Source organism: Thermobia domestica, chromosome 4 (assembly GCF_964235325.1).
Source record: "Thermobia domestica chromosome 4, izTheDome1.hap1.1, whole genome shotgun sequence".
Taxonomy (NCBI): domain Eukaryota; kingdom Metazoa; phylum Arthropoda; class Insecta; order Zygentoma; family Lepismatidae; genus Thermobia; species Thermobia domestica.
The window spans coordinates 29,971,210-29,998,129 of NC_137457.1; the positions used below are offsets into that span (position 1 = coordinate 29,971,210).

Sequence of the window (26,920 nt, forward strand, 5' to 3'; positions counted from 1 at the left end):
CAGAAACAAAAGCAAGTCTTTGGTGTAGCAATTCTGGGTCAATATTGACATCTTGACCTACTTTAACATTCTTCGATCCCATGGTAACAGCCTGTAATAGTTCCAAATGTTCTGACCCTCGGTGGATTGGACAATTAGATTTTTTTTTTTTTTTTTTTGCTTTGGCAACGTTGACATTACTATAAGCAACCACTCCTGATGCCAAATTACGCAAAGGTTCATCAGGAATGAATGGGCTTCGATCTAATAGAAATGTCAAGATTTTCTTGGTATCTAAGCAGTCTCTTGTCTGTCTGATGAATGAAGCTTCTCTGTGTTGTTCACTGGTATTATACAAGACAGTAGTGAACTCTTACATGGCATTGTTGACCTTTGTACAAGGAATCATGGATTGAACCCATACTTGTCGCTGTGCTTCTGTCATTCCTCTTCCTCTAATTCCCGCTGCTGTAGATTTGATGCTTCTCATCAGTGCCTGTTCAATGATAAGATCACTAGGAAGATCTGCCGAATACTCGTTACTACGACGAGCAGCATGTAAACTTATTGGAACTTGCCGTACACGTTCGGGTGAGACTTCTTAATTTCTTGCACTTTTTTGAAGGTGTACATACACTGTGCTTGTGTACAAATTTTGCGCCCTACTGCAGCAAAGTATGGTAGCATGTCCTTTAGAGTTAACTAATGTAGAGTCCAGTCGCCGGTACGCTTTGCCCGAAGGAAATTCTTTAAAATGTCGACCATTTTCATGTACTGTACCCATAATCTATCGGTTCTGCTTTCCGCCTTGTACTTGTCCTTGATACTTTCTAGTTCACTATTTATATCTAGTAATAAGGTACGTGACCCATCTTCCGTCACAACCGTCAAGCTCAAACTTTGACTCACGACTGACGTAAAATTAAACTTGATCAAACGGTCACGCATGCACTGTGTGCAAGACTTTTGAAATGACCCTCGTATTCATAAATTTTCTGAAATTTACTTGCAAGATTATAGCCTGATTGTTCTCTTAATTCCATCTAGAAGTAATCATAAGAGAGATCCACGAAGACTGTGATTCAACATTTAAGGCATATATATTATTGGAGTATATTGTGTAGGAACTAGGGATGGGCAAAGCCGATTTTTATAAGAACCGGACACCGGTTTCTAGAAAAACCGAAACCCAAAAAACCGGCATTTCGGTTTCCTCCAAAACCGGTTCGGTTTTTCACCGAAACTGGTTTCGGTGAAAACCTTTGGAAAACACACAAAACTATTTCTGTGGAAACGGATTCGGTTTCCGGAGAATGAAACACTATTCTGGTCAGAAATAGAACAAATTTTGGGAAAAAACGGAACCGGTTTTGGAGAAAACCGATAACCGGTTTCGATCAAAAACCGAACCGGTTTTGGAGATAACCGAAACCGGTTTCGGTGAAAAACCGAACCGTTTTTTTAGAAAAGCGAACCGTTTTTTGAAAATTTTCAATGGCCGGTTTCGTTTTTTCTAAAAACCGAAAAACCGATTTTTTTGCCCACCACTAGTAAGAACTTAAATGTGTGATGACTTGCGTATCTTTAAATGTTGATAAATGCTCTTCGTTATGTTTGTTCAGTTACTATATTTATTTATAGCTTTTATATTATGAATCATGCAACACTGGAATTGTGCTTTAGATCTAAGATTTGGATGGACTACTGTTCTCCACGAGGCTCGAGAAACTCTTCCTCTCGTCTCTCGTCTCGAAGAATTTTTATGTCTCGTTTCGAGTTTGAAATAAAATTCTCGCTTGATTTTCGATATGACAACCGAGAAATCTCTCGTTTTGTGATGTCCAGTACTATTTTTGAAGCAATTGTATTATATCACATCTTATGTCTGTTGTTCACGACTTTCCGTTAAAGCAGGTAAAATTACGAAGTATTGTAAAACGGGCGAATATGGACATATTTAAGAAGAAAAAAAACTATCATAGCTTTGAAGTTTGTTAGTGGAAGGTAACGAAATAAAAGTGAACAGATACAGTAAACCTTCTACAAATATTTCCTGCTAAAAATGTTCACAATTTTACTTTTGTATATCTGAAAAAAAGAAAGAAAGCATTTCGGCCGTGTTTAGTAAGATTTGTGTTTACTGTGGCAGTATTGCCATCGTGATGGCAATTATACTGGATGCGTGGAAATCAAGAATAGGGAGTTGTGAAGGATGCGACTTTGATAGTAGATGTAGTGAGTAGTCATGCTAGCAAAGCGACTTTTTGGGAAAATAATTAATATGTCTAGCGGCTGTGCTGACTCTATTTTATATTGTTAATGTACAGAATGAGTCAAAAGTCCCTTACCTTACCTAAAGGAGGGGTAGTCGTAAAGTTATAATTATTATAAAGAAAATCAAGCTTGAACCATGAAACTTGGTGATGGTGTTAGTCCTTCAATATGACACATCTCTCCCAACGATAGATGACTTGGCAGGGATCTTAGTTGTAGAAGTTTTCATGTCCAGGAAACGTTTCACATCGAAAATCAACCCGTCGTTATTCCAGAAATGCCTGCCACCATGGGCGGCGATTAGGGGGGGGCAAGAGGGAGCAGTTCCCCCCCACTTTTTTTGAAGTTACCACTTAACTCTTTTAAATTATATCATCTATTTTTCGGTGATAGGCTAGGATCTTCATTATTCGATTTTAAAAAGTGCCAAAAAGCTTTTTACTTTTTTTTTGTCAAGTCTGGAGGCATTGTAGAACACGTTACATATGCTTTCACGCCTTTCAGCGTCGAGACGTAGAGTGTGATGACGTCATAACTAAAAATATTTTTTTGTTATGACTTTTTTATTACTCTTTGCAGGGCTTACTTTTGCACCTAGAAGATTGAAATTTTGCACACACATTCAGTGCACCCATTAATATTTTTCAGATTCTTTTCAGATTTCTGCGACAAAACAGGGGGGTTCAGGTACCGTTTGAAAGGCTGTTCTGTTCTTAAAAGAATGATGTACGAACCATGATCCTAATATAGATAGGAATGTCTCAGGGAATTTTTACCTGAGATCCTTTTTTATACGGGAATCTGGAGTATTGTAGAGACATTATTTTTGGTGGGCTTACTTTTGCACCTAGAAGATTGAAATTTTGCACACACATTTAGTACACCCCTTAGTATTTTTCGGATTTCTTTCAAATCTTTGCGTTAAAACATGGAGGGGCAAAAAAGTACAGAGAAGGAATATTTTTTAAACAAATAATCCATTTTTTCATGATTTTCCCACCTCAGGTACAAGATGGAGACATGTGAGTGGTACCGTTTGAAAGTATGTTCTATTCTGAAGGGAATGATGTATGAACAATGATCCTAGGATAAATAGGGATGTCTCGGGTAAATTTTATATTACATCTGGGTCATTTGGGGCATTGTGGGAATGTTCTTAGCTCATTGGTAAACATTTTCCCGCACTTAGATTTCAAGATAGAAGCTTGAATTTTTTTATACACATTTAGTATATCCCTTCGTATTTTTCAGTTTATTTTGAGATCTGTGCGTTAACATCCAGAGGGGGTCCCAAAGGGGATCAAAGTTTGAAAAAAAATCAGAAAAAATCCAAATTTTCCTCAAAGTTTCCCGCCTTAGGGACATAGTAGGAAAATGTAAATGAGACCGTTTGAAAGGTTGTTCTATTCTGAAGATAATGAGATTCTAACCATGATCCTAGGATAAATAGAGATGATGCTGTAGCTGATTGACTGAAATTCAATAATTTACCTTTAAAAAGCCATAATTTAAAATGGTTAAAGTATATAGTTTCATTTGGAAATGTAAAGTTTTTGCATAGGGGTCTATATTATTGGTTCATAGAAAAAAATGGTACCACATAATATTTGTCGTTGCGTAAGTGGGTATTGACAGCTACAGGAATTGCGTTTTAATTGTAATTCCAAGGAATTAATATTACAATTGCGTCGTAACATATGCTTGTAGTATTTACTGTCTTTCATTTTCTAAGTGTAATAACATACATTAATGGCAAGTGTGGAATTAAAAATGTAAGTTGTTTATTAATATCACAGTTTCAATATAACTTCTACAAAACAAGCCTCATTATTCATTAGTATGATTAATAATATCCTTTCTATTTATTTGTTTTGCAAATATGTTATTAAATAATCTGATCACACAATTTTTCAGACAGAATTTTAAGATGTTCATGAGCAAGTAATCAAGGATTAGTACCTAATGTGCGTTGCTCTTGTCAATTTACTTAATTAAATATGAAACACGATATACGGTATTTTAACTGAAAAAGATAGTATCCTATTAGTTATACAACCTTTCGTCAAACAAAGTGTTAGAAACAACCAGGAAAACTAACATTGATATACAAATATTCAGATTATATCTTGCCCCCCCACTTTTAACGTCCAATCGCCGCCACTCAATGTTTTCTTCATCTACGGAAAGAGGAAAAAGTCGTTGAATGCCATGTCTGGAGAATACGGGGTGAGGCAAAAATTTGATAGCCCAAAGAAGCAGCATGTGTCCTGTGCAGATTGAGCTGGGGCGTTGTCGCAAAGCAAAAAGACCCTTTGGACAGCTTCCCTAGACGCTTCGTCTTGGTAGCTTCCTGTAACCTCCTCAGATTTCGGCAGTATGTTCCTGTGATGGTTTGCCCCTTACGAGCGTAATCTGTTAGCACCACACCATGGCGGTCCCACAAAACACAGCTTCACCTTGCTCAACGATGGTTGCGTCTTTGTCTTTTTCGGAGGTGGTGAATGCACATGTTTCCATTGCTTGCTTTGCTTCTTTGTCCCGTGGTCATAATCGTACACCCACCAGTTGTCCATGGTGTTTTAAGCGTTTATAGAAGTTATCTGGATTGGCCTGATATAGTTGCAACACTCCCACTGTTCCAATCCAGCGTGCTGCTTTCTTTGTTATGTACAAAATGTTGTGTAGGATGTTGCAAGCTGATCCATGACTGATTTTGATTTTTTCCACTATTGCCTCGATGTGATACGCCGTTCTGTAAGCACCAAGGCCTCCACTTCTCTTGTGATTCCAGGTGCTTCACAGAGAGCTGTTCTACCACTTGGTTCTTCGTCATTCAGACTTGTGTCACCACATTGGAAGCGTATGAGTCACCTAACTACTGTGTCACAAGATAATGCATTGTTGCCATACACTTTCAGCAATTTAACATGAATTGTTGCGGTGTTCTTTCCTTTCAAATGCAGAAAACGATTTACGGCATGATACTCTACTTTATACCTCAATGGGCAGCGTCATTTAGTTTTGGTTCCTCTAGTGGCTTGCGACGGTAGTGTGACGCGAGAGTTTCAATGTGTACCGTAACTGCAAAGAAAAAAAAAAAGTTAAGTAACTTTAGTTTTTCGAGGTGATAATTAAAACTTTATGACTACTCCCCTAAATCGAAAGAAGATGAGCTAGTCACCAGTGGTTATGGTTCAAACATCTAAAGTTTGGGAAAGAAACAATTTAATGTAGTTTGGATAGTTCATACGCACTTCACCAATTCATAACTTTTTACTGACTGAAGTTAGGTTAATTGACCGTTCACCATTGCAAGTTTGCTAAGAATACTAGCTTTGTTTTGTATATCGCATGACCCCCTTCTAATTAAAATTTGTATGTTGAATTCAAGGTGGCGGCTACTGACGTAATGGCCGACATCTCCAGCCACATCTAATTGTTTTCCTTTAGTCTCGCATGTTTCTACTAAGAAAAATAACGGCCAGCTTTTTGTCATTTTATACGGAATGATAAAGATCTTTTGACTGACACCCTGTAGAGAGACATATCACCCTTTCACCCTACAGAGAGAATTATCAACTTATCATAGAATTAGGGATGCGCACGAGACGAGTCGAGACAGGATTTTCCTGACAAAATTCGAGTCGAGACACGGCACTTCCAATAGAAAAATATACAGTTTTCGAGTCGAGACATCAATTTACAGCACATTTTCGAGATGAGACAGCCACAAATCTTCTCTGGTGCGCATCCCTACATAGAATACATGATGCAGGATTTGGAAAAGGAATATCTTAGCGAAATACAGCAACGCAAGCCAAGCTCTTGTCCTCTTTTCGCCCTCAAATATTTATTCCAAAGGAAAAACTTCCAGATTTTCCCCCTTTTGTTCGCTATATGAATACAATGTGTTAAATTATTGTTTTTTTTTTAACATTCCTCTTTTGTACAACGTAGGTATTAGAATATTATATGTGCTAAAGCAGGGATGCAAATAAGAAAAAAAATTTACTAGCCCAAGAAAAAACTACTAGCCCACATCCCATAATAGAAATCGTGCGCAATAGTTCACCATGTGTTAATGAGGCTGTACCAATTGATGCTCCATTGTCTTAAATTTTAATTTACGATGGTTGCTAGAAAAGTTTCTGCAACTAACAGTAACGCTAGATCCCGCTATAATAAAATTCGAAAGAATAGACGCTTCCGTTTTAAAATTGTCTTTGATTCTTTGTTTGTCTATTTGTTTATTTTTCACAGCAATTTGTGTGAGAAATGGAGAAGGTTTCTCGTCAGCACTAGTGAACAATTACTTTCTATGATTTCAAATGTAGTTTAATACTGACAAGGTACATTCGCGAAGTGTTCCCTCGGGATTCGTGTAAAACTGATTTAAATACAAAGCTCTCCAAGGTTTAATGTATATTGTACTAATTTTAGCGGCCCATGTGGGTAATTTGCATATTTATGGCCCTTCATATATCCGAAATCCAATCATACACTACAATAACCCTCGGACACAAATTATTTTCAGTTTCTTTACATGCAAATGGACATAAATGTGGGCATATGCAAAACAAATTGGATCAAGTACTTCTTCTCTGACACATGTTACCCACTCCGTCCGCCATTTTGGATCCGTCATATTGGATTCAACTTTCGGTTTTTCAAATGGGAATACATCAAATTCATGTACAATTTTCTCGGCAATTCACTGGTGTAGTTAATTTTATCGTAGCTTGTACCGTTTGGAAGGAATTGTATGTTAAATTCCTCCAGGCACTTCGCAAATAGACATCACAAAGTAATATCAGTTATGCTTACGTTTTTGATGTTGACAAAACAAAACAGTTTCTAACTGGAAAAGTACTGTAGGTATAAACAAACTCTACAACATTGGTGTCATAATCCTATTACATTTCTGTGAGTGATTGTTATTACTTCCATTTTACACTATAACAAGGAAATATTGTATTACGGTCAAAATGCTTAATGTAAATCTAGAAACAACCAAATTTGGGTGAAGACCTGCCATTTCCGTATTTACGTCTGTGTGTCTGTATGTATCTACGTTCAAAGAATGTTTCGTCAACGATAAATCACATAAGAGATTACATATACACACGTGGCCCTGCACAACTTTCTATTTGGTTGAATATTCGTGAAGCGCCTGACATTTAACATGCAATACTTTGCAAACGGTACAAACTACGGTAAAACCCACTACACCAATGAAATTCCGAGAAAGTTTTATATGAATTTGATGTATCACATGCAGTGTTCCTTTCAGAAACAAGGTTCCGGGGGGCAGGGACATACGCAGGAATTTATTTCGGGAGGGGCCTAAAGCGTTTTGGGGGTTCCAAATACAATTTGAGGCTAAATTATATGAAAATTTCTAAAATTGCCCCTAAAAGTAGACTACATTTACAAAAAAGTCGGGGTTTCGGGGGAAGGGTCCGGACCCTCAGGACCCATCCCCTGCGTACGCCCCTGCCGGAGACACTGCTGGTACTATTCCATTTATTATTATATTAAAGACATTATATTTTGGTCTCCTCCGGGAGGTCACTGTCAGAGCTCCGGGGGGCGGGCAGTGCCACCCCAAAAAACATGTCTGAAAGAAACACTGATCACATGCACCTATTCACATTTGAAAAACCGAAAGTTGAATCCAATAGGGCGGATCCAAGATGACGGCCGGTGTGGGTAACACGTGTAGGAGAAGCAGTGCTTGATCCAATTTGTTTTGCATATGCCCACATTTATGTTCAGTTACATCTAAAGAAACTAAAAGTAATTTTGTGACCGAGAGTTATTGCAGTGTATGATTGAATTCCGGATATATGAAGGGTCATAAATATGCACATTACCCGCATGAGCCGCTAAAATTAGTACAATACACATTAAGCCGTGGAGAACTTTGCATTTAAATCAGTTTTACACGAACCCCGAGGGGACACTTCGCGAATGTATATACCTTGTGAGACAATGTATCGAGCAACTTTTAGGAGATGAAGAACTATCCAATAAAACTGTGAAGAAATTAGTTTTCCCAATTCCAGCGTGGCCGCATAGTATTTCTCAGTGATGAATTTCGTGAAGGTCGTCCATTCATGTCTGTCGTTGCCAGCATGTTGATGCTGTGTGTGGAATGATCGAGAGAGACAGGCATGTAATATACCTGAAATTCAAGCATCCTTGAACACTGGCATGAAAGCAATACATTCGATTTTGTATAGTGACCTGAAGGTACGGAAACTTTCAAGTCGTTAGATCCCACTCAACCTTACCACAGTCAAAAACAGACTCGTGTCATATTAGAGTAAAGAAATGCTCAAAAAAAAAAATCAACTGAGATAAGACAAATTTGTTGTACTACATCATTACAGGGAAGGAAACTTGTATCTGTTTATACCAACTCCTAACTAAACACCAATTCACTGTTTGTGTGTTTCAAAGTGAGTCGAAACCAACGAAAGTTGCTTGTTCCAGGAGTGCTGATAAGCAAATGATGGCTTGCTTCTTTGGTTATACCGGACAGGGCAATCATAACTTTTAGAAGATCGAAAGACTGTAAATCCCGAAAGATGTACAACTATCTGTTTACCAGAGGTCATCAATAAATTGTGTGAAGCAAGCCAACATCATTCTTTGACTGTTAATTTTTTGTCCACTCACTGTCTATATTCACTGTTTTATCACCTAATGACTTGTTTTTGTTCCCACACATGAAAAATAAGATGAGTGGTGAAAGATTTGTGTCTCCTAAAGCAGCTGTTGATGCATTACGAACAATGGTTTCATAGATAACAGCCTCAGAATGAAAAAAAAAAAAAAAAAGTTTACAAAATTGGTTTGAGAGTATTGCATAATTGTAGCGATCATAAAGGTAAATACTTTGAAAAATAGTGAAGTCTTTGCCAGAATTTCATGTTTTACAACACAGACAACATTTGGGAGGAGATTTCTGACACCAAGATAAGACAAAAAGTATAGACCAACCTGGGTGCACAAATGCTTCCTTTCGGAGTTATAGGCTGCTGAAAACAGGAAAAAAATGAACTTTAAAGCTCTATAGCCCCAATACTACGGGACCTACCTTAAGTCAGGTCAAGACTTCACTTAGGAACTAATATGTGCTCTATCCAAAAATGCATGTTTCAGAACCCTAAGGTCCTCACGCAACAATTCTTATAAAGTGAGTTTGGCCACGGGCATGTAATTTGAAGTACTCACCAACAACCTCAAAAAAAAAAAAAAAAAAAAAAAAAAAAATGTTGCGAAAGTACCGCAGGATTGTGAAACTTGGATATTTGGATAGAGCACATACTAGTTTCTAAGTGAAGTCTTGACCTGACTACGGTAGGTCGCATAGTATTGGAACTATGGATCCTTAAAGTTCATTTTTTTTTTCATGTTTTCGGCAGCCTATAACTCCGAAAGGAAGCATTTGTGCACCCAGGTTGGTCTATACTTTTTGTCGTATCTTGGTGTCAGGAATCACCTCCCAAACGTTGTCGGTGTTGTTTTGAAACACCCGGTGTTATACTGTATATTGATTGATTGATTGCAGAAACTTTTTCCAACAGTCCTCGTATTAAGGATTTTTTTTTTACCAGAACTTATAATGCATTTACTCTGTTCGTATGTTCAGATGACAAAATATGTTAATAACTACTTGATGGATCAACATCAATTTTATCAATTTTATCAATTTTGGCAAAGAAGCAGAGGGTCATAAGTAGGGATGGCCAGAACCGGTTCCTGGTGGAACCGGTTTTCGGATCTGAGCGGATCCGGTTCTAGAATATCCGGTTCCGGAACCGGTTTTTCGGATCCAAGTCTGGAACCGGTTGCAGAACCGGTTCTGAAAACCAAATCTCCAAGAACCGGTTCTGCTGGAACCGAAACTTTGAGACCATCCCTACGCTAAACCCGAGCTGCTGGCAGGCTGTGAACAGTGTGCTAGATGAAATGGTGGAAGCGACAGGCAGGCGCCCAGACGGCGGCCGCTTCTCTCATTTGGCTAAATAAACTGGGTAACTGGCTAACTCATTGGCTAAACAGGCAAACTAGCCAACTCATTTGGCTAAACACCCACTGGGAACCAATTTTTTTTCTGGGGGCACAAGCGGGTCTGGGCGGGGAGGGCACAAGCGCATGCTCCTCTTTGCACTGTTTTGAAGGTGAACTTTGTGCCTCCTTTACTGGTCTTTGGGGGCTTTCGGGTCCAGGTCTGGAACCGGTTTCTAAGATCCGTTTCTGGAACCGGGTTATCGGATCCATGTCTGGAACCGGTTCCTAAGATCCGATTCTGGAACCGGGTTTTCGGATCCATGTCTGGAACCGGTTCCTAAGATCTGATTCTGGAACCTGTTTTCGGATCCAGGTCTGGAACCGGTTCCTAAGATCCGGTTCTGGAACCGGGTTTTCGGATTTAGGTCTGGAACAGGTTCCTAAGATCCGATTCTGGAACCGGGTTTTCGGATCCAGGTCCGGAATCGGTTCCAGAACCGGTTCTGAAAACCGGATCTCCGAGAACAGGTTCCTCTTGGAACCGGTTCCGCCGGAACCGGAACTTTGTGGCCATCCGTAGTCAAAAGTTAGGAATCGAATTTGTTGAACGAGGTGATCAGCCCACCGGAAATGGTAGGGATTAAACATTTCCGGTTTTAACGTTGATTTCTATAGAGTAGAGACGGTAATAGATATCGAGAGAAGCTGTCTTTCTGCAATCAATTAAGCGTTCCTGAAATATATTCCATCTCCACTCTGATCTCTCTACTAAAACCAGAAGTGGTAGAAATCCACTACAACTTCCGGTTTCAATATTGATCTATATAGTTCAGAAACGACAACAGATAGCGAGAAGCATTTCTTTTTAAGGTTGGTTTAAAGGGACAAGTTTTGCCGATAGATGGCACTACAGTCTTCGTATCTCTGCCATGTATTTTTTATCCTTCACGAAAATTCACGATTTCTCCTATAAATTTGAACCTAGAAACTTAACATTTTTAGAAGAGGAACTTCATAATCTATCGAAGGCAATAATCCGTGCCGATATTTTATTTAGAATTTTCTTCATTGTTGAAATGGATATTCAAACCTTTAATAATCGAACTGTTTCAACAATGAAGAAAATTCTAAATAAAAAATCGACACGGATTGTTCCCTTTAATAGGTTACGAAGTTCCTTCTCTAAAAATTTGAAGTCTCTAGGTTGAAATTTGTAAAAGAAATTGTAAATTTTCGTGAAAGGTAAAAAAAAATACATGGGAGAGATACGAAGACTGTAGTGACATCTATCGGTAAAACTTGTCCCTTTACACTAACCTTAAACCGATGTAGTGTTTTAAGAATATGTACCATCTTTTCCCTTAACCCTGTGTACAATTCGGAAGTCAACTTCCGGTATCAACATTGATTGCTATCGAGTTCAAACTGTAATAGATAGCGAGAACGTATTTTCTGCAATCAATTAAGCGTCCCATCTCCATTCTGGTCTCTCTACTAAAACCGGTAGAGTATAAATTTAATACCATTTTCGCTTTCAATATTAATTGAAAAAAATATATCACCGTACAGACCAAATTCCTTAACGTGGCATTGCTATTTGCTTTAACAAAAGAGACACTGACCAAAGCTTAAAACCCACTTTATTTTAAATTATAATTTGTAACTGTTTCGGATATTTAGCATATCCTTCTTCAGACACTATCGAAAATAAATGAAAATACAGGCATATATATAAATATTGTTATGACAAAGTTTAAATTCTTTAACCGTCATATATATAGTCATTGTTATGAAAAATGTCTCTTTTGTTAAAACAATCAATCCAAAGCCATGAATAGTCGTGCTATTTGCTGTATTAATAATCGATAACTTCGTAAGAAAATCGATCCATATACTTTATGAAGAGTTGAGTTGAGTTGATTTTGAGTTTAACGTCCCGTTCAAGCAGCGAGGCTATTTGAGGCGTGGACCTACTGATTAACGTGGAATCCGAACCACATGAGCTCCCGCCGGGAATCGAACCCGAGTCTCCCACGCCAAAGTCGCGTACAAATTTATGAAGCGTTGGTATAGCTGCGTTAACATAACTGTCGCTTGTATTGGCCCATTGTGTCAATTTACATTTGTTTTATTTGCTGATCAAAACAATACTTTTAGACAAAAAAAATCGTTTAATAGTTTGGCCAAATATCTATCTTGGTTTCATCATATTTTGTGGAATCTATAGACGATGACAGATTAAATATACAAGATTAATCAGGTATTTCACTAAACATATCTTAGTTCATACCGCGGGCTTCAGAAGATTCGCGCTCTACAAGTTAGGAAACCACTGTTAATGTAAGATATCATCTTAAAGCAAATATGTTTTAATAACACTTATCTCTTATAAAAAGTAGATTAGACCAAGTTCTTTGTTTGTTTAGATTTATGGAGAAGATTCTATAATATTTCCTGAATGTTCGTGAATATTTTTTTAAATGTAAGAACTAACTCTTGCAGAGTATATAGTATAAATATTTCAATGCTAACTTTCCAGAATGTTTCCAGTATTTCTTTAACTGCTCTTTTGTGCTCATTCCATAAAGGCTATCATCTGTAACGGAATGACTTTTTAAAATCCTCTGCTTGGCTTGAGCAGTATTCTTATAATTTTTTGTAGATGCTACATTTTTATTCTTTCTTTTGCGAAACAAAGGAAATGAATGAAACTTCCAGTTGTGAAATAAAATATTAATTGAAAAAAAAATGTGTCAAGTCATCTTATTCAGTTAAAGAAAGGAAAGTAAATGTTGGTTTAGGTTTCGGTATATATACACAAAGTGTTTCGTAAATAGCTAAACTAGTTCAAGTAATATGTATTACCTTTCTTGCAACTAACATGCAAATAAACAGTGAGCTACAACATTGAAGTTTTACTGCCCAACTGTCAAGATTGACTACCGGATTTTGCGGTACACATTTCACAGTGTGTTGAATTCAAACTTATTTTACATGAGTTTCTTCTTTCTTACTTAATTTTTCTACCAGAAAAAGTACACGATAGATAAAACCTGTCGCGGACCTAGACCGGGGCCAGGGGACCTAGCTCCCCAGTTTTTTGTGACAAAAATAATTTATTATTTACATATTTTTGGAAGTTTATAGTATATAAACTTCTCGTGATGTAGACTTTTTTTTCCTATACCTATCATAGTCTGGAGTCTGCCTGATCCCTCCCCCCAGTTTTTACCTTCCAGATTCGCCACTGGATAAAACTTATGTGAGTTTGATGAAACTTAGCATTGTAATAGACTTTGACGAGCTTAATATGCATATGAAGTACTATTATGTACACTGTGCAGGCCTTTTGTTCTCTAGTTATGAGCCATCCAATTTCTGGTTTGGATTTTCAGTTTTGCAAAAAAAAAAAAAAAAAAAAAATCTCTGCGCAATCAATGTATCTTATCCGATCTTAACAGAACTTGACCTGATCGTAAATGTTGACGAGGTTAGAACGCAAATGTATAATTAGGATTTGCAAGCCTTTGGTTTGCACCGTCGAAATTGAGATTTGGAATTATTATTATTATTATTATTATTATTATTATTATTATTATTATTATTATTATTATTATTATTATTATTATATTATTATTATTATTATTATTATTATTATTATTATTATTATTATTATTATTGACGTCCCCATTAAACTTAACTAAAAAGATCTTTAAGTTTTACGTCCCACAGTTATGCCGGTTAGGCTAAAGGAGACGGTCATGATGAGAAATGAATGAAATGGTGGAATGAAGAAAGTGAAAGGAAACGGGAGAACCCGAAGAAAACCCAGACACACACGATGTTTGTCTGCAACAAAGGACACTTGAGATCCAAACCAAGGACCCCCCACGCATTACTACTGAGCCACCGCGGCCCATCAGAGAACCAAAATCAGAAACTTAAATAAATTGCCATGATTCATTTTGTTTCTGAAATGAGAAACTGGGATAAAGTTTCATATTTTTTTATTATATAGTGACAAATCACATACCAATTTTATGTTAACTAATACTGTATTTGTATTAAATATCTTCTTGTCGACCTTCAAATGAATTCAGAGCAAATGCTGCAATATTAATGTGAACGAAACGCATACTTTAGCTACACGTATAGTCCTGGAATGTTTGCATAACATCATGACGTGTGTCTCGCCTCCACTAACATATGTTTACTTTCTCCTTTGCTATCACCTGACCTTCTTATTTATATTTTGACATAGTTTGTATTATAGATGTAATAAGTCCATAAACATGCCTTGTTTTTCACGACCATGATCTTCACATACATGTACGGTACTTATTAAAGATTTAGGCGAAACTACACTTTAATATATACGTATATATAGTATATAGTGAAACATATAAAGGAAATTTTAAAGTCTATTATCTCAATTCTCGCATTGAAGATTAGTTTCCCTTTCAGCACCGACGCTATATAAGACGCGGATCTACAACTCAATGTGGGATCCGAACCACATGAGCTGTATTCGGGAAAACTTTTAACATCGTTTAGAAGCTGGGTTAAGAGTCTCCATCCCGGCGAAATTAAAATACCGCTAATTTTACAGTAATTATGTGGTATCTTCAAATAGATAAAAGATAATTGAAATATGGAACAAGAGCGCCCTAGACAATATTATTTTGCGTGAGGTACCGTTATCACAAAGCACCTAGTGGCTTTCCGTTTTCAGCTGTTTAGAAACCCGAAAATAAATGCCGATTTTCAAAATTGCTCGAAATCGAAAGCAGATAAGTGAGTCGTAATAACGGTTTCTCATGTAAAATAATATTGTCTAGGGCGCTCTTGTTCCACATTTCGATTATCTTTTATCTATTTTAAGATATCACATAATTACTGTAAAATTAGCGGTATTTTAATTTCGCCGGGATGAAGACTCTTAACCTCATGTTCAAGCTCAAAAGTTCAAGATAAGTTACGCTAAGGACAATGTGATTTTCGTTCTACTATATTTTACTAGAGTACCTATATACTGTTAAAAACTTGTATTAATATTGCAATGTCCAATTATGCTATGCATAAATAAGGGGAAACCTTATAGAAATCGAATCATTCAGTTTTACATCTGACGATTATGACCATTAGGCTAAAGGAGACGGATAATTAAGACAAGTGAATGATAACGGAAAAAACGGTGGAATGAGAATGAGGAAGGAAACGAGAATACCAGAGAAAACCCATAGACGCGATGTTGTCCACCACAAAAGGTAAGCACTCTACAGTGATGACGCTAGAGAGGGAGGCGAGGGGCGGGCAACTCCCAATGGATTCGTCCACCCCAGACCAGTCCTTAGCCAGGATTATTTCATTGGGGTCACACCTTATTTTGGGGGCCTATTAAAAATATATATATGCAAGAAGCAATAGATTTTGTTTCTTGCCAGGGCCGTCATTTAGGGGGCATGGAGGGGCATTTGCCCCCTCCTGAGTTTGAGATGTATATAGATTTTATCAATAGAATAGTAGTAAATCAGTGAAAAACGCGAAATTTTACTTATATCAAAGGGTATTGCCTCCCCCCAAGCAAAATCTGAAATGACGCTCCTGTTTCTTGCGTAGCAATTTACAAATCCACTTTAAATTTGTAACACAATTTATAATTTTGAAAGCATTTTTGGAAACGAAGAAAGTTATTATCTATGTATTTTACTGTATTTCTCGGACATGAAGTAACAAATATAAACAATTTTTCTAGGTAAAGGACGCATATATTGTCATTCTGTAGATTGTCTAAGACTGTAGCTGATTTAGAATGTACTCATTTGGCTGGTTTAGAATGTTTCTTCTTCTGTTTTTTCTTTTTGCTGAATCTATAACATGGTCAAGAAACGAAGAGTTGGCATTACGTAGCCCACAAAGTGAACCTTCATTGTATGAAAAAAAAAAAAAAAAAAAAAGTTCAATCCGCACAAGGGTTAGTTTCCTATTTAGTATTGTAGCTAAATGATGCTACAGGGATTAAGTTTATCCTTCCATTTTTCTAAAAGTTGTAAAGTGAGTACTACTTTTATTTCCTCCTTTCAATGAAAAACAAGACAAAGTAGCAAAATAATATTTCTTGATCAACGCTATGAAATAATTACTGTATGAAGATGTGTTATTTATGAATTACTTAGCAGAGCTTCAAGCAACAGAGAATAGAAAAGAAAGTACTGTTAAGGTATCCTGTTTTTGCTAGCTGTCTACTTTTCAAAAAGTAAGCTGAGAACTTTTATTAGTCCGGCAGATAAACATCATTTTTCTTTCCTGAGGTGGGATTTTTTTGTCTGTAGTTTATTTTATCATTTCACTTTAAAGTTAGGGTTATAAGGTGACAGAAAATGTCGGGTGACATCATGTCACTGTTGGGCATTTGTTAAAAAAGCAGGGTATCAAACTTTCAAAAACAATCACTGTGAATCAAATGTTAAAAATTGTAAAGAATACTTTGTAAATATGAAAGCCATAGTTCTAATCCTCCTTTTACGTCATAGATAGTCATAGGATACCATAGAGAAAGGTGTATACTACATATCAGTCTATAACTTATGTATGAGAACAGCGTGTCCAACTTACAAGCAAAAAATTCATGTATCTGAGTCCCGTTAGGAACATATTATGTAATAGTATATATTCCTTATTTGAATAAAGGTATGGTATTAAACATTAGAGAAGTACGGTGACGTCATATAATTTTATCGTATCTTAAAACAGGAGCCTATCTAACTCACAAGAGAAAAAATAACTTAACACCAACGCAGTAGTAGGGGTCCGCGTATGCGCGAATGACTCATCCTCACTCTCTTTTATGACCAGGATATTTGAACTTCGTTCCCTTTTACGGCTAAGATGAGTGCTTTGGTACCTCGATTCTGATTGGCTGAGAGAGGTCACGTGACGTTAGGCCCCGCCCACGCGGGAAATTCAAATTTTCAGGTCACGTGGTATGACGTCATGAGTCACCCCGACCTCACCAGGGGTTTTTGAAATTTGTTCCCTTTTACGGGTAAGATGTGTGTTTCTGATTGGTTGATAGCTGTCACGTGATTTTAGACCCTGCGATATTTGAAATTCGTTCCCTTTTACGGGTAAGATGAATCCTGTACCTTGAATTTGATTGGTTGATAGCGGTCACATGATCTTAGACCCTGGGTTTTGAAATTTGGGTATCCTCTTTGATGAGTACTTTGGTACTACGATACATGATCTTAGACCCGCTACACGCTGAACAGGTCACATGGTATGACGTCATGTTTTACCCTTGCGGGGAAATCCATTACTAATTCGTTTCCTTTTACGGGTAAGATGAGTGCTTTGGTACCTTGATTCTGATTGGATGATAGAGATCACGTGATTTTAGGTCCTAGGATTTTTGAAATTAGGGTGTCCTTTCTGATGTATACTTTGGTATCTCGATTCTGATTGGTTGATAGAGGTCACATGATTTTAGACCCATCACACGGTGAACAGATTACATGGGAAAACCCCTCACTCATTTGTTTCATTTTATGGATAAGATGAATGTTTTGGTACCTCAATTTTGATTGGAGGATAGAAGTCACATAATCTTACCCTCACCCCAATGCTAGACATTCAGAGTGGTATGACAGTGATCACCCTCGACCTGGATTTTTTTTTTAATGGTTATCCTTTTTGGTACCTTAAAGTTCCCGTGGAGGGTTCAACCCATCCTTAAATAACCCTTTTATGGTATGATATTGTACTGAAGTTTACATTAAATATTATCGTTCTCTCTTTGACAGATAAGATGATTACCAGCTTTTTTTTACCTTGATGGAGATCCTGTCCTTGAATTAGTAGCCTATGTCTCTGGAAGTAACAATGGTGAAAGAGAGGTGTCGCTTGTAGATTTCTTATAACACATTGTTGTGAGTTTAAGCGATTTTTTAAACGCTCAGTAAGCGCTTCATTAATGGAAACAGTGTTGCCAGATTTTTTTCTACCTAAACTGCTCCGATTCTTTTCGAAACGGTTCCGCAGAGTACAAGAAATTTTAAACTAAAAATTTTTTCGAACTAAAAAAATTTTTGTAACTAAAAAAAATTTTAAACAAAAATTTTCAAACAAAAAATTTTCGAACTAAAAAATTTGAAACAAAAATTTCAAAAAAATTCGAACTAAAAATTTTAAACTAAAAACTTTCGAACTAAATTTTCAAATCAAAAAATTTTCGAACTAAAAGGAATTTAAAAATTTTCGAACCCAAAAAAAATCGAACTAAAAAAATTAAAAATTTTTCGAAAAATATTTTAAACTGAAAACTTTCGAACTAAATTTTCAAATCAAAATTTTTCGAACTAAAAATTTTAAAAAAATTTCGAACCAATTTTAAAAACAAGTTTCGAACTAAAGATGTAAACCACATCTAAAAATTTTCAAATCCAAATTTTTTCGAACTAAATTAAAAATCAAATTTTGGACACTAAAAAAATTCTTTAATTATTTTTTCGAACAAAATCATGTAAACCAAATCTTGGATATATTTTTCACCTTAAATTTTCAAGATTACCATGATTTGAAAACAAGTGTTCAGGGTTTCAAGAAATAATAAAACATATTTTTTTTTCAACTTGTTGTATTTTAACGAAAAGTATGTGGTCTTCCTATACATGTTTATTAACATAATAAATACAGGATCGAGTTAATGAATATGTTGGACGCGTCATCATCTTCGAATGTTGTAGACGTATCCTGTAAAGAAAAAGAAGAAACGACGGATTACTTTATGAATTCTCTTTTTTTCCTGAAACAATAAAAATGAGTCAATATTGATAAGAGAGAAATAAAACTTACTCGTAAATGATGGATCTGTTTAGGCTCATCTTCCTCCTCGGGTACAGGATGACTGCATTTTTTTTTCACTGATGGATGTTTATGAACTTTTTCTGGGTACTGCATTTTTCTTGGTGTTGCACCTTTATGGTCAAGGTTCCTCCTTCGGTACGAGATGACTGCATTTCTTCCACTGATGGTTGTGTTGATGTTTATGAACTCTTGTGGGTACTTCAGTTTCTTCTTCTTGGTGTTGCTGCTTTGTGGTTAAGGAGGGAAAAAGAAAAGGAAAAGGAAAAAAGAAATGGCGGCCTTATTGGGTATTTACAGTTTTTTCTTCTTCATCTTCTTTTTCCAGTTCCATCTTCTGTTTTTTAACGTACCCGTACGGAACCGTATCATAAGAATTGAATTCTTTAAATCGACGTTTTGTGTACTGGATACTGTACATTTTTTCTTCTTTGCGTGTGACGATGGTATGGTCTTTGGTTCTGCATATCTTATGGGGGATAGTGATGGTGACTTGTCCACGGCATTGATTTGTAATCATTTCTTTTAGCGTGTTGAAATTTAATTGTTGTCCTGCATTGTAATTTAATGTAAATCCTCTAATTTTACATATGTAACTGGTGACGTTGGTATCCGGATTGTATATTTCTAGGCTGTAATTTTTTGGTCCTCCACTGACAAATGTCTTGATGTATGCTCGTGGTCCGTAAGACTCCATCTCATTCGATAAGCATCCCAAGTACGTTGAAGGTTCAATGGTTGGCTCCCCGGGCTTCTCCGTAAATATTACAGAATCCGTGTCGAAATATAAAACACGTTCCTGCAACATTTCCAGGTACTTGTACAGTTCCAGACGTGCCTGACATGTTGTAAATGCACCTAACACGACATTGGTGTTTCGGTTTTGAACAGGCACATGTTCATTGTACTCCCAGAACGCATACAACATCGTATCATTGATGGGTACAATTTGATGGAGTTTAATGTCGGGGGAAGTGAGTTTTTCATAAAATTCTTCCGGCCGATCAATAATTGTGGTCTGGCTAAAGTTTGATCTTTGCGAAAGTTTTCCCCAAAGAGCATTAAGACAAAGCTTAGATAAGCTTCTTCGTGTAGGATTATTTTCAATTTTGGACCGATCCAATGCAATACCTTCACGCTCCAGGACGGTTTGTATGAATTTTGATTTGTCTTCTTCGGTCACACAGGAACTAGGCCAGCCAGACGCTTCCATTTTCGATTTTAAAAATGTATTGATATATTCCGTGAACAAGCCACCTGTTTTCGTGATGGGATCATATTGTTCAATGTCATAATCCCAAATTTCAAAAATTTCCACTGGTTGATATCCTAATTCTATTGCTTTCTGGATTTCATATGATACCCATGTTCCAGTGAGGCACCGCTCCTGGTCGTTGTGTGTACACGTTGCTGTAGGGTCTGGGTTCATTTCTTCGGCACACGCAGCACACAGTGGAAACAGTAGTTTCTTGTTACATCGGTAAGGCAGGAGACCATGATAAAGATGGCGACTTGGTAATATCGTCATTTTGATTAGACCATTGACTTTATTTATTGGTGGTATATTTTCATCACCCTGTAGATAAATTCGTGGATGGCCTACAGGGTATTTAGCACACTTATTTACATAAGGATAAAGTGAGACAATATCGAAATATTTTATTACTTCCCCCGCTTTTTCGTCGACTTGGTGGTACAATTTCACGCAATTGGTCCTTCCTCCAAAAAAACTATCTCTTGGATTTAATGGTCTGCGGTTCATGTACGGGTGATTCTTCAGATACGTCGCCATTGCAGGATTTTGTTTTAAGAACTGATTAAATTCGCACTCCCACATTTCATGTACAATGTACCCCAATTCACGCAGTCTTGCATTTTTGCGTTGCGTTCGTTCATAACGGAATTCCATGGTGTCTTCTGGATTGCTGTAGATGGGCTGATTACGGCCTGTAGTAAAACATACTTTACACCCGTGGTAAAAACAGCCGGCATGCTCGTAGATGTGCTCCTCTAACGTCTCAGGATCTTGGTAGTAACCATCAACATGGAATCCCGCAATAAACACTTCTTTTTGTCGGGCCGCATGTAAGATTTGTTTTTCTTCGGTTTTTTCAATGTAGGCCAGCCATTGCATTGCAGCGATCGATTGGGTACTTCTCCATCGATAGCCATGTGCCGGTAGAATTCCAATGGTGTTGGGTTTAAGGAAATTCCGGCGGAATACTAAATTGGAAGCACTGGCAATCGTGATCGTCTCCAAGAAGGGATTCACTTTGGTTTCTGTTTCAAATGACGTCATAAACGAAACGCATGCTTGTCGCAGTACATTGACATCTTGAATACAATACTTGAGAATTTCTTTCTGAAAATCAAACGTGTCATTACGATGATCGTTGTACCACTGCATGAACTTGTTTCTGTCTTCGACGGCCATTTCATCTGCACCATAATACTTCGTTTCTGGAAGTGGTCCAACATACGATTGATTCTCCTTGGTGTTGAAGAAATGCGGGAAGTAGCCTTTGGTTGCGGGTAAATTGAACGCTTTTGACAATTTACTTAATGCCATAGGTAGGAAGTTCAATGAGTCAATGAACGTCAGATTATTCAACGTTAAACTCAGTATCTTGGTCCCATTTAATATGACGTCAGGTCTCCATTGGCATTGTTCTACCATAGCCTTTAAAATAAAATGTCCATCGTATCCCTTAGCGTTGTGCGCGACACAGAAAATCCTATTTATATTGGGACGACGTTCCCGCAAGTACTGAAGAAAATTATAAACTGGATCCTCTCCTTGGAAAATATGCTGGCGCTGACCACACGTACTGCAAGACTGCTGGATATTAGCGTTTTCAACACATGCATAACATACTTGTTGTGCAACCAATAAATTTGGAATGTGTACATACGTATTATCGCCAATATTCGTGTCCTGCATAGATTCTATATCATAGAATATCAACAAGGCTTTCTTTGCGTGCATGAGTGAAGGAACACCAGGTTTCAAGCATTGTCGATCAGGAAGCATAAAACATTGATGGGATCCTGGAACAATCTTCTTACAAACATTGCAAAAGATCTCATTACAATCATGATGTCGTTGTCCACTTCGTACAAAGGAATATACTCTGTAACATCTAGTACATTGCTTCACCATTTTGCATATAGGTTCCCCTTGATGATATACAATATTACGATGATTATTAAAACATTCTTCGCCGTAAAATTGCCGATTGCAGTCGTTACACAGCACTAGCGTTTGAGTCTTGTCGCATAGAGGTCTCTGTAGACATTTGGAGCACGTTACAGGACAATTTTTCACATGTCTGTTACGTTCACTGTATTTTTTATGGCACGCTTCACAGTAGAACTTGGTTGCAAAACAAGCAGTTAAAGATTGGATGATGTCAAAATGGCCAGCCAAACAAATCAAATTTATGGGAGTGCGATTTTCATCGTTCGGTCCCTCGTACATGATGTCATGGCCTGTGAAACTAGTATAAACAGTAATTTTATATTCTTTGAGGTATGACTGGAATTGCCGAATTTCATTTACACTGGCACCATGATCCAAATTGACTCCTGCATTTGCACATAACGCATCCACTTCATCGTCCACAATACATTTCGATTGGCGTTGATATTGCCAATAACGTTGCATATCTACATTCTTGTATGCCTTCAGACCAATAGCAATAACAAGGGCGTACGCCAGGCACCTTGAATCTTGATTTTTTACACGTACAATCCCTTTTTTGCAACGTAACAATTCTTCATTTTGAAGTACTCCTTGCCGCAAACCGCCGCCGTAGCCACGTGGAATATCCACACGATGGAAATGAACGGTGAATGGCTCGTGCAGAAGAAATGCATTGTTACTTTGTAACACTCTTTCAAAGGAGGCCCACATCGTTTCCAGTGTTAAGTTTCGTGCTTGGCGAAAACTCACCCAAAACGGTTTATTCGTGTTCCGTGGTGATATTACCGATAAACCAACCATCGCCTCATCGGCGACATTGGCTAACAAATGGTCCAGCATTGCTTGGAAACTGTTGTGTACATACTGTATGATATCGGTTCCTACGGGTGGTGCGTTGAATTGAACTTCGAGCATTCTACCTTCAATGTTAAATCGTCTATAATGACGAGTGATTTCATTGCGAACAATAAAACCCGATTCGGCCATTGTTAGAAAAGGAGATAACAAACAAACAGGTACGGTAAAACAAATATGTAATGTGGGGAAAAAAGGAATTGAGCAGCGTGAATTTACTACAAAAGAAAAGAAGAAAGAAAAATCTTAATCACTTGATAACATTCATGATAAATTCTTAACTAAGCAATTCATGTAAAGGTCCTGAGTTTGATTCCCTGGCGGTGACGTTCAGAATCTCATTATGAAAGCACGTGTACTAGAAATCAAAGTTTTTTTTAAATAATTATGTTACTGAAATGAGTGTTTTATTGTCGTCAAACTCGAGAGCATTGCATCAGCATATAACTGACCTACGATTCTATAGTGATAAAAAGAATGCATGAAATGAATAAATGTTTCATCAGTGCTGAGATGTGACAAAGTACGCGTCAGCATTTTTTTTTCCACTCACAACGACCTTTAAATGATGCGTTTGCAAGTTGAAGAGATTCATCAAACATTAGCGTAACACATCGTAATTGTCGAAACAAAATCTGTATAGCGTATTTTTTTTTTATTGTGACTAAGCGGTTAGCGTACATGGTTCGGACGTGGAAGGTCCTGGTTCAAGCCTCGGTGGGTTTGCTTTTCCACGTCGGGGCATGTCAAGCCTATTCTGTAATTTAATATTCTCACGCGTTATCATACATTCTTTTCAAAACTAAGCTAAATGGTTGACGTGCACCTCATAATACATAAACGTACATAAATCGTCTATAATGACGAGTGATTTCATTGCGAACAGTAAAACCGATTGGACCATGATTAAAAAATGAAAACAAACAAACAGGTACGGTAAAACAAATATGTAATGGGAAAAAAGGAATTGAGCAGCGTGAATTTGAGTTGATTTTTTTTGATTTTTTAGTTTAGCGTCCCTTTCAGCAGCGAGGCTATATGAGACGTGGACCTACTGATTAACGTGGAATCCGAACCACATGAGCTCCCCGCCGGGAATCGAACCCTGGTCTCCCACGCCAAAGGCGCGTATGCTAACCGCTTAGTTCGGGAAATCATAACATTCATGATAAATAATTAACTAAGCAATTCATGTAAAGGTCCTGAGTTTGATTCCTGGCGGTGACGTTCAGAATCTCATTATGAAAGCACATGTACTAGAAATCAAAGTTTTTTTAAATAATTATGTTACTGAAATGAGTGTTTTATTGTCGTCAAACTCGAGAGCATTACATCAGCATGTAACTGACCTACGATTCTATAGTGATAAAAAGAATGCATGAAATGAATAAATGTTTCAACAGTACTGAGATGTTAGAAAGTACGCGTCAGCATTTTTTTTCTACTCACAACGACCTTTAAATGATGCGTTTGCAAGTTGAAGAGATTCACCGAACATTAACGTTACACATACGTAATTGTCAAAACAAAATCTGTATAGCGTAAATCTTTTTAATCACATATTCATACACTCGTGGCTAAGCGGTTAGCGTACATGCTTCGGATATGGAAGTCCCTGGTTCAAGCCTCGGTGGGTTTGCTTTCCCACATCGGATCGCTGTCAAGCCTTTTCTGAAATTTAATATTCTCATGCGTTATCATACATTCTTTTCAAAACTAAGCTAAATGATTGACGTACACACCTCTGGCCCATGTTCAATCTCGGGCGGTTGCTCGAATATCACGTTAAGCTGAAGGGGGGGGGGGACGCTAATGGTTTCAAAGGGTATCGAACCATATTATTCTCAGACATAGTTTCTGAAATTTTGTAATGTATTCTTTTCAAAACTAAGCGTACACATTTTTCTGGCCATGGTTCAATTCCCGACGGGTGCTCGCTGAAGGGACGCTAAACCATATCATTTATCGTGCTTACTTCTAATGTGTGGGGGTTCCTGATTCGTACTCCCACTTTCCCATTCCACTAATTTCTTCATAGTCTAAATATTTCGTACTAAAAGTAAAACAGTGTATTCGTGATCCGCCCACAAATATGAAATAAAAATGATTTTGGAATCTTGGGTGACTCACTGAACTTACCTCAAATTCAATGAACAAAAAGTCGGTGTAGTAAAGCTTCTTAAATGAAGACACTTTTCAAGAACAGATCTTCTTCACACGATAGTTGAGAGCGATGTAGGATTTGAAAAATGAAATTTAGATTTTTATTTAGGTCGTTGTGAAAACGACGTCACCGTCAGCGAATCAGAAACGGGGAAATTTATAAAATGACATCACAACGAACCAATCAAACGCTCGCTGCTCTTGTCATGAATCACGAACCAAAACGATGTGTAACAATCGATCGTGACGTCATTCAAGTTTCTCAATAGTTACAACATCTAGTATCACAGTTCTGATCCCAAAATGCTTTCTGTCAGGATCATGTCACTACTTGTCGTAACTGTGACGACATTTCATTTTCCTCATATTCCATACGAGAATGTCAATGTTTGCTTTTTTCCATGAATCATGCTGACACGTTCGTAGTAAAACTAAAGTAATGCGATCCGCTGACGTTTGCATTTTTTCAATCATATGTGCTTCTATGTCGTCACACAAAGAAGTCTATCAGCATTTTATTTTAATCCACGTTACACTGTCAGATTTATTTTCTTAAAGTATATGTGTATCCTTTTCAAGAACCATGGTTCGAAACCCACCAAGCATAATTAAATCCGAATTCATTCATAGCTAAGCGGTTAGGATACACGTCTTTGATTTGAAAGACCTGAGTTCGATTCCTGGAGAAACATTTCTTAGGATTTTTCAAAAACTTGGTTTAAATTTCTAGTTCGAAAATTTTAAAAGTTTAGTTCGATAAAAAGTTTGATTTGAGAAGTGTTACACTGTCAGATTTATTTTCTTAAAGTATATGTGTATCCTTTTCAAGGACCATGGTTCGAAACCCACCAAGATCGATTAAAACCAAATTCATTTAAGCGGTTAGCATACACATCTTTGGTTTGAAAGACCTGAGTTCGATTCCTGGAGAAACATTTCTTAGGATTTTTCTAAAACTCGGTTTCAATTTCTAGTTCGAAAATTTAAAAGTTAGTTCGATAAAAAGTTTGATTTGAAAATTTTTAGATGTGATTTACATCTTTAGTTCGAAACTTTTGTTTTTAAAAATGTTTTAGTTCGACAAAATTTTGTTTCAATTTTTTAGTTCGAAATTTTTTTTGGGTTCGAAAATTTTTTTGTTTGAAACTTTTTTGTTTCAAAATTTTTTAGTTCGAAAATTTTTGTTTAAAATTTTTAGTTTCAAATTTTTTAGTTCGAAAATTTTTTGTTTTAAAATTTTTTAGTTACAAATTTTTTTTAGTTCGAAAAATTTTTAGTTTAAAATTTCTTGCACTCTGCGGAACCGTTTCGAAAAGAATCGGAGCAGTTTAGGTAGAAAAAAATCTGGCAACACTGTTTCCATTAATGAAGCGCTTACTGAGCGTTTAAAAAATCGCTTAAACTCACAACAATGTGTTATAAGAAATCTACAAGCGACACCCCTCTTTCACCATTGTTACTTCCAGAGACATAGGCTACTAATTCAAGGACAGGATCTCCATCAAGGTAAAAAAAAGCTGGTAATCATCTTATCTGTCAAAGAGAGAACGATAATATTTAATGTAA

At 37.0% G+C, this 26,920-nt stretch overlaps 1 protein-coding gene across 1 annotated transcript; it reads right to left on the bottom strand.

Annotated features, from left to right (window-relative positions):
* Positions 1–5,251: 5,251 nt before the first annotated feature.
* Positions 5,252–25,403, bottom strand: LOC145682717 (uncharacterized). The gene is made up of 4 exons (XM_081754103.1): positions 25,331–25,403; positions 22,445–23,409; positions 8,935–9,070; positions 5,252–5,334 (listed from the first exon to the last, which is right to left on the bottom strand). Exons 2-4 carry the CDS (start codon positions 23,321–23,323, stop codon positions 5,252–5,254), a joined length of 1,098 nt encoding a protein of 365 aa, XP_081610229.1. The 5' UTR covers positions 23,324–23,409; positions 25,331–25,403.
* Between the last annotated feature and the right edge of the window lie 1,517 nt (positions 25,404–26,920).